Source organism: Empidonax traillii, unplaced genomic scaffold (genome assembly GCF_003031625.1).
Source record: "Empidonax traillii isolate 1590-97213 ecotype Southwest subspecies unplaced genomic scaffold, ASM303162v1 scaffold2711:size19067, whole genome shotgun sequence".
Taxonomy (NCBI): Eukaryota; Metazoa; Chordata; class Aves; order Passeriformes; family Tyrannidae; genus Empidonax; species Empidonax traillii.
In genome coordinates, this window is record NW_020957904.1 from 4,526 (window position 1) to 13,790 (window position 9,265).

Sequence of the window (9,265 nt, forward strand, 5' to 3'; positions counted from 1 at the left end):
CATCTGTCCATGGGCAGGGACACCTTCCACCAGCCCAGGTTGCTCCAAGCCCTGCCCAACCTGCCCTTGGACACTTCCAGGGATGCAGGGGCAGCCACAACTACCGGGCACGATAAAAAACTGGAAGTACATTCAAAAAAAAAACCAAAACCCTGAGAAACACCAAAACCTGAGCAGCACCCACTGCCAGCCACACTCCAAATCCCCTGCTCAGGAGGGGCCCTGGGACAGGCAGCGGTGTGTGCCATCCCCACCTCTCTCGCTGGCATCGTCCACCAGGATGATCTCGCGGAGCAGGCGCGGGGGCGAGCGGTTGATGACGCTGGACACGGTGCGCAGCAGGGTGCTCCACGCCTCGTTGTGGAACACGATCACCACGCTCGTGTTGGGCAGCTCCTCGGGGTACACCTTCGTCTTGCACCTGCCCCAGACACGGCAAAGACCACGGGGAGAGGTGGGTTAATCTTTAAAGTACAGCCCTAACAACGGGAAAAGGGGCTGGGAAGCAGCCGCGGCACCGCCCCAGGGGAACCTGCAGGTGCTTGAGGAGGATGGAGATGAAGGGAGGAGGCAAACTGGAGCCACAGGGACTGAAACGCTGGCTGCTGTGACGTGAGGCTGCTCTGCATGGGAAGATTTGGCTTTTACCAACCCTCTGGAGGAAGTGAGACATCGATTAGTTCTCACTGAACTGCCTCACAGCGATTTTCCCAGGTCTCTGATTCACTCCAGAAGTTAAGCAGCAAAGATCAGTAGGAACACAAGCACACAGTGGATGAACCATCACTATTCCTCCTCTCAAAGCCATTCCTAATTTGTAGGAAGTGCAGTGGAAAACAAGCACAACCCAGTCAGAGGTGACTGATCCATACCCTGAGCTCCACCTCACTCCTGGCTGGGCACAGCCATGCTCTGCCCCTGGTGCTCATCAACCTCTTCCCAGTAAGGAATTTCCCCAATATCCACCTGCCCCTCCCCTGGCACAGCCTGAGGCCGTTCCCTCTCCTCCTGTCCCTGTTCCCTGGGAGCAGAGCCCGACCCCCCCCGGCTCCCCCCTCCTGTCAGGGATTGCAGAGCCAGAAGGTCCCCCCTGAGCCTCCTTTTCTCCAGGCTGAGCCCCCCCAGCTCCCTCAGCCCCTTCCCCAGCTCCAGGACACAGCTTCACCCTGCCCAGGGACTGTGAGCACACAACAGATACCACCCCTCACCGAAACCAAACTGTGACTCACAGAGTCATTTCTCCAATTCAGAAATCCAGCCCGTGTTGAAGAACTGATGGATCAGTCTCCCATTCCTCACAGGCTCCCAGACACTCAGGCTCCCTCCCTCCCACCTTGCACTGTACAATACCCACTGATTGTTAACTCACACAGCACTGGAATCACCGTCCCACAATCCCTGTTTGCATTCCTGCAGCCACCAGCTGTCACCTTATGAATACACATGAAGTCAATGCAGCTGTTTGAATGGTAGGAAAACATGTTTCCATGATCAGGGACATGAAAACAGAGCACAACTCTCCCCATTCCCATTCTTCCCACTGGGTGTGGGCAAATCGTGGGAGCAGCAAGGTTTGCACTGGGGTTTTCACAGAATCAGAGTCACAGACTGGTCTGGGCTGGAAGGACCTTAAAGCTCATCCAGTGCCACGGGCAGGGACACCTTCCACCAGCCCAGGCTGCTCCAACCTGGCCTTGGACACTTCCAGGGATCCAGGGGCAGCCACAGCTTCTCTGCCCAACCTGTGCCAGGACCTTCATCACCTTCCCAGGCAAGAACCTCCCAGCTCATCTCACAGCCCATCCCCTAAAAAAACTAAACCAAGCACAACAATTTAATTATTAAGGACTCGATCTTAGCAATGAAACTATGATTAAAGCTTTCTTGCTGCTGTCTGCAATTCCACAACCTCTTCCAACTCCTCAGTTGGACCCAGAAGCTCATTCCCACATTTCCCTCCAGGGGAAGTGTGAAAGCTGAACTTTGTTCCACACACCTGGTCAGGCTGAGAGCAGCAAACACAGAAATGCCCATTCCTGACCTGTTCCACACCAGGGAACCAATTTCATGCCTGGACAGCCCTGGCTGTTAAAGGAGAAAATGCATTTCCAGGCTCTGCAGGGTGGGCTCTGCTCCAGAGGGGCTGCAGCAGCCCAGGGGGACACAGGGACCAGCCTGGGATGGGCTGCTAAGGAAAAGCAGAGCTGATCCAACACTGGCCTCCCTCAAATGTGTCGATCCCACGTGTTTTCCTGAAGCCCATCCCACAGGACAAACGGACTTGTCCCAAAATAAAACCATTTCCCCTCCTTTATCTGGGCTGACCTGCAGCAACAACAAGCAGGGGTCTCACCTAAAGAATCTAACCAAGGCTTCCTGCCCTGAGCACGGATTTGGGGCACAGGGGGATGTTCACAGACGTTTCATCCAGGAAATTTTCACAGACATTGGTTGCCAGTCCTGAACTGCTTCTTCCCGAGCCTCTCCCCCCACCCTGGGACCACCTTTCAAGGGCTTTGCTTTGCAGAACCCAACACTAAACTGTGGCACCACATTCAAGCCACGATTCCCCTCTACAAAATCATAATGTTTCTGCTCAGGAGTGGATGCTCCTGAGCACAAATACCCACACAGGAGCTAATTTCAACCTCCATTTCAGTAAGAAAATCCAATTATAACGGTCTAGCAATTTGGAGACAAGCACTTGCAACCTTACTCAGCCAGAAAAGATTGAAGATGGATTTCTTCCCTTGCTGCAGAAAATACTTAGAAATAAAATTAAGCATTTCTCTGATGAATTAAACTGGTTTAAGGTTTAATCAATAGCTACTTCAAATTAGAGCTGGCACTGATTAAAATCTTCGAGCTGGCCATTCCCAACAGGACTTGGGCAGTCAAGGGGGGACAACTCTGGACATAATGGGAGGGAAACTGAACTGTCTGTGTGACAAGTCCAGCAAGAGCAGGGGTTTTTTTATTTTATTTTCTTCTCCTCACCTTCCTTTGCCACAAAGAACATCCCAAAGCCTGCAGCAGAACCTGGCACTGATGAAGTGAGGGCAAACCTGGGCCCTCTGTGTGCCCATGCCAATAAAAATCAGCCTCTCTGTCACACACTAAACATGTTAACCATAAAATCATATCCTTCCTTAAGAGCAGACCATCATAAATTGGCTTTTGGAACAATTTGATACTCCCTAAAGACAGAGGATGCACAGAAAGCTTCTGTCTGAAGAGGAAAATGGGGAAATTATTTTTCTCAATGCTTTCTGTCCTTTCAGCAGAGAAGACAGAACTTCTTTTCATCAAGAAAATGCATTTAGACACATTTCCCTCAGTGTTAAACAGCCCTTTTCCCTCCAGCTGAGCATAACTGAGGAGAATATTCCTGTTCTCCTTCTGTTCTTTGCAGGAATTTAGGAATAAAATCCAGGCAAAAAGAGCATTAACCTTATGTAAAATCTCATGGGAACCCAGAGGATTTCATTTCCATCAAAGCATAATAAGCAAGACTTGAGCCAAGTGACAATTCAGTTTAAAAAGCCAAAGTAATGGGAGATTTTAGAAGACCTGATCACTTGTGTGTGAGTGATCAGCTTTGCTTTTATTTCTCTCAATTTTTATGGGTTATAAGCTGCTATACCTATAAATCTGACCATGGGATTTATAGAACAGGGGGAAAAAGATGAATTCCAATAAACTCAAGGTTTCTATAACAATTCTGTGGGGAAAAAAAATCCCACCTCTAAAAATTTCCTTCCAAAAGCATGAAGTTTGGATAACACTCCACACATGAAATGCCCTGTTATGCAAAGGTTTTCCTCTGCAAATTCCACTGCAGTGGACTTGCTGAAACTCTCCCTCAAGCTCTCCCACAGCCCCCAAGTCACCACACGAACTTCAGGCTTCCCTCACAAATCCTAAACTAATAAAATTAAAAATCAAAATCACCTCCAAAATACCCCTTCATTTCTTAAACTACTGCAAAAATCTTTTGACAGACGTTCCAGAAAACGTCTGTGGACCAAAGGAAAGGAGAGCCACATCCCACAGGTAGATTTTGGCACTGGCAGCATTTTCCCTTGATCAGCTTTAAAATGTCAATTTTTAACAGCTGACAGCAGAGCTCTGGAAATTTATAAAGCAGGCATTGCTGTTTTCATCTTCTGAAAAACTCAGGAATAAAGTTTTCTCTGAAGATTAAACGATTTAAATCATTCCAGGTGACAAGAGGCACAAGAGGGTGGTTTGTTATAGAAAAGGGAAGGCTCCAGGGAGAGCTGGAGAGGGACTGGGGACAAGGGATGGAGGGACAGGACACAGGGAATGGCTTTATAGTGGGAAAGGGGAGATTTAGATGGGATATTGGGAAGGAATTGCTGGCTGGGAGGGTGGGCAGGCCCTGGCACAGGTTGGGCAGAGAAGCTGTGGCTGCCCCTGGATCCCTGGGAGTGTCCAAGGCCAGGTTGGAGCACCCTGGGCTGGTGGAAGGTGTCCCTGCCCATGGCAGGGGGTGGGATGGGATGATCTTTAATGTCCCTCCCACCCCAGCCCCTCCCTGAGCCAACACTCACCCGTCCAGCCGCACGTCGGGCAGGCTGCGGTTGAGGGCGATGAGGTCGCTGGCCATCAGGTTGAACTGGTTGATCTTAAACAGCTCCTTCATCTTCTCCTGGTCGTCCTTGGGAATGAGCACGGCCTTTCCCATCTCTCCTGGCCCTTCCTGGTTCCGGGAAATGACGGCTGCAACACAAAACAGCAAGAGCTGCTTCCAGTGGGGTTTGTCCTGCGGGGCTCGGCAGGGTTTGCTGTTCGACAAGGAACGCTAAAAACCAATAAAAACCCCCATTTTCCCTGCTCCTTCCCCTGCTCCACTGGGAGCTTTGCTCTCCAGCCAGATCCCAATGTACATCTAGTTTTACCCTAAGATGATTAATCCCCCCCGATTTGTTCACCTGCAGCTCTTGGCTGTGATCACAACAACAATAAATGACAATTCCCAAGAGATTTCCACCAGGATCTCAGAGAACCTGCAGCCAGAAAAGGTTTGGAAATCACTTCTATGGACACTGGAAATACCTGAAGAACATATAATAATCTAATTTAAACCAATTCCTTCTATTTTTTATTCAGTTTTAATTCTCAGGCATGCAACAGCACAATCCCATCCTGGTAAATGATTAAACAATCTTCAGTGACAGAGAGGAAATTATAATATTCCAACCCTACAGAGGATCTTTTACATGTTATTAGGGATTATTTTAGGGAAATATTTGTATTTTGAATTTCAAGGAAAACCACAGTATCATCTCATGTAAGCACAGCAAAATAAACAAGATACATCCTGACAGCAGAAGGACAGAAAGGAAAAATCCCATGTGCAGAAATAATTACAATATTCCCTCCCAGTGGCGCTTTCAAACGGTTTGGGCTGTGAGACGAATTCTCCGAGATAAAATTCTGGTTTTCTAAAATAAATAAAATGTAATATTATTCTCTTACCGTTATTTAGGATTTTATATATTTATGTTGATTGTATTAATAAATAACAAGTTAATTATTTAATATTTATATATATATATATATATAAGTAATGGCCAGTCTTCGCAAACGAAGAAGGATAAAACCCGTGGCTGAGTGTGGATTCACCTCCTGACTCCCCCAGGTTTTGGGGGAGATCCCAGCCAGGCTGGGCCGTGGCAGGTGGGATGCACAGGGATGGATCCCCGTCCCTGCCTTTGAGCCCCTGCAGAGCTGCCCCGTTATTGGGGTCATTCGCGGCTCAAACCAAAGGGCAGGTCCTGCAGGCCAAGGATGAGGGAGGAAAACAAACATTTGGGGTGAGAAAACAACAAAAGCCCGGCAAGGCTCGTAAATCCTTGGATCTGCCCGCAGTTGCTGTGCGTGTCTGGGCAGCAGTCCCCAGGCAGTGCCTGTGCTGAATCGGTAAATAAATGGAAGGCTTCGCAATCTACTGAGCTTGGCTTTTCCTCCCTTCCTTTATCTCCAATTCCCCACTGCCCTCGGGACCTCGCACCGAGTCCTTTAGAGGGGCTGATTTCCCTTCCAAAGGAGCTCTGTCTGTGCTGACAGATGATGAAAAATGGCTGCAGGCAGAATGCTGGAAAAACAGCATTTCCATTCCTTGGGGGCACTCCTGGAGTCAGCTCCCTCATCCCACAGGACAGGCAGCGTGAGAGGAGCTGCTCGTCCCTGGCCTTGCTGGCTTTGGCGGATGGATTTGCTTTTAAATAATAAAAAGAGGCACTCTCCCAAAATATTTGCAATTCCCTTCAGCAAGTTCACGAGGAGAAGTGCTGAATCACTGCTCCTTGGTGCAACTACTATGTGAGTTCAGGAAAATGCCTCCCTGGAGAAGTGGGAAGTGTGTGCAGCTCCTCCTGGAATGGCACAGGGGGGACAGGGTGCACAGCTCCTTGCAGGGATCACTTTGGTTTCAAAACCACGAGAAAACGCCCCAGAAGAAGAGTCTGGCTGCAAAGTAAAACAGCCTTGTTAGCTTTGCTAGAAATGTACAGATTTCACATGATCCCAGACCGGTTTGGGTGGGAAGGGACCTTAAATCCCACCCAGTCCCACCCCCTGCCATGGGCAGGGACACCTTCCACTGTCCCAGGCTGCTCCAAGCCCCTCCAACCCGACCTTGGACACTTCCAGGGATCCAGGGGCAGCCACAGCTTCTCTGCCCAACCTGTGCCAGGGCCTGCCCACCCTCCCAAGCCAGGAATTCCTTCCCCAATAATTTGTTGCCATAAACTGCACACAGAATCCAATAAAGTCAAGGATCGATTTGCCATTTCCATGATGAATCTCTGCTGCTCAGAACCACACACAGACTTGTCTTAATCCAGAACATAAAGAATTCCAGTTTTAATTATACAGCAGCCATAAATCCTGCAAAGTTGTCATAAACATCATTAAATAGATCATTTACTTCGCAGTGTTTCTCAACATAAGAGTGCCAGGATTCCACAAAAAGAGTTGCTTTTCAATACTAAAATCATCAGCACTCGTAACTTCTGCCAGAAATCAGACATTTTTAGCGTTTCTGGTACACATGTTGTCTGGAGACAGCCCAGCCCACACTGCCTCTGCTCCCAGTAGCCTGGAGGCAGAACAGCTGAAGAGGTGTAAGGAGGTCTGGAGCGAGAGAATAAACTGAGCTGCAGAGTTCCAAAATAAAAAAGAAAATACCACACCCTTTGGGATGGATGGGAAATCTTTTTAGGGATAGGGGCTGGTGTTTCTAACAGAAGATCTGAAAGGAGGCATCTTCCCATCCAAAAAATGCAGCAACTCTTTATGCTTTAGTATAAAAATCAGGGATCCATAAATCTGTTTGTTCCTGGAGAGGGGCTGGGGGGGTGGGACATCCCCTGTGCTCCACAGCACATCCACGTGGCTGCCACGGAGGAGAGAGCTGGCAATTTGGGAAAGCATGAACTGAATTAATGGATGTGTTCTCATCATCATTATAGCACCCTGTGCTATGGGGGCAAAAGATTAAAAGACTTTAAATTAAACAAATTCGAAGGCATCAGCTCCACAAAGTACAGCAGCAAGGAACTACCACACCCAACAAGCAGGGTCATTGCTCCTGGTCCCCAAAAAGAACACGTTTAAGAACAAACATTTTTAGCACAAGGGCTGAAATATTGCCTGGAGCTGTGATATCCAGGGAATTCCACACAGGACAGGGAAATCACACACTAACAGGCTCAAACTGGGATTGGAAGGTTTCAGAACAGCAACAAAACACAGAGGTTGTCAATGAAATTCAAATTAATTTAGATATTTGTTTCATCAGGAGGGTAATATTTTCCTCCTCACAAGAGCCAGTAAGATTCCCAAGCATTCCTTAAACTGCTCCTTAAGTTACCAGATTCTCACAGCTCCTCTTGCAGCGCTCAACCCAAACCAGGGGAACCTCAAAAGGCAAACTGGAATGGTGTTCCCTGGATCACAGTCCTTCAAAAAAAAATTAATTTAATCCCATTTGTAAATCCCAATATCCCATCTGTCCCTGCCCTCTGGCAGTGGGAAGCCATTCCCTGTGTCCTGTCCCTCCATCCCTTGTCCCCAGTCCCTCTCCAGCTCTCCTGGAGCCCCTTTAGGCCCTGCCAGGGGCTCTCAGGTGTCCCTGGATCCTTCTCTTCTCCAGGTGAACCCCCCCAGCTGTCCCAGCCTGGCTCCAGAGCAGAGGGATCCAGCCCTGGCAGCATCTCCATGGCCTCCTCTGGATCTGCTCCAGCAGCTCCACGTCCTTCCTGACAAAAGAACAACGTGAAGGTTGAATTGCCAGAATGGCCTGATGAGAAAATAATAATAATAATAATCAAGGACATCAGGACCTCTCCTGCTGAAGACTCTCAGGTGCCTTTTGCAGACAGTGGAAGGATGGCCATTCCTAATATAAAATCATTGAAAAAAGGTAGCAATTTGGGAGTGGAGTTAATAGCTGAGCTCTTTGTAATATTGCAAGGTGGAATTAAAAGCTGCTGCCAGGATGGAGTGTAATTGCTGCTGGGAATTGTTGTACCAAGGGGACCTGCAAGAAGGGGCAGGATCAGGTGTTATGGGACAGTTTGGAGCTCCCAGCTCTGTGTTCTCACCTTCCCACTGCTTTTTATAGTCTGAATTTTGATACCATAGCTGTGGAAAAGGAAGGGAAAAAAACCTTCCTACACGATCCCACCCGGTTCTGTCATTTCTGATGGGGAACCAACTAATGAATGCCTGAAAATCCCCCCAAAACAAGCGGGTAACCCCCACTGGTGGCTCTCAATGTGTGCCCAGAAACACAGAAAGAAACCTCCAAACAGAAGAAAGAAACCTCAGACAAACAAACAGCAGAGTTTAGATCAATCTCCAGGCCAAGTTCACCTTCCAAATCACCCAGCAGTTCAGGTTTTATAGGATTAGTTTTCCAACTAAAGGATCCACGTTTATCACCCTCACTGGTGTCCCTGCCTGTGGCAGGGGGTGAAACTGGAGGGGCTTTAAGGTCCCTTCCCACCCAAACCACCCTGGGATTCTGGATTTTAGAACATTTAAATGATATTTTAATCATTTTTCATTATTCCTCGTGCCCTGGACCAGCACAACCAAACAATAAACCGAGGGAGGTTTAGCTCAGGGTTAATTTGAGGGGCACAACCTCCTTGTGGGTAAATAGTTTTTTCCCTGAGACTGACCCTGCCCTCATCCCATAACATTTAACACAGCATAAAACCTCTGACTTATT

The 9,265-nt window shown here is 48.2% G+C and overlaps 1 protein-coding gene across 1 annotated transcript in view; it reads right to left on the bottom strand.

Annotated features, from left to right (window-relative positions):
* The window catches only part of LOC114072163 (polypeptide N-acetylgalactosaminyltransferase 13-like), a gene marked incomplete at its 3' end in the record, with an annotated part of 11,114 nt that extends 3,121 nt beyond the window's left edge, over positions 1-7,993 (bottom strand). Inside the window, exons 1-3 of the mRNA XM_027910085.1 lie at positions 7,901-7,993; positions 4,575-4,743; positions 255-421 (exon numbers count right to left, since the gene is read on the bottom strand). Of these exons, the coding sequence (XP_027765886.1) occupies positions 255-421; positions 4,575-4,708 (301 nt within the window). The remainder of the gene's footprint in view (positions 1-254; positions 422-4,574; positions 4,744-7,900) is intronic.
* Positions 7,994-9,265: the final 1,272 nt, after the last annotated feature.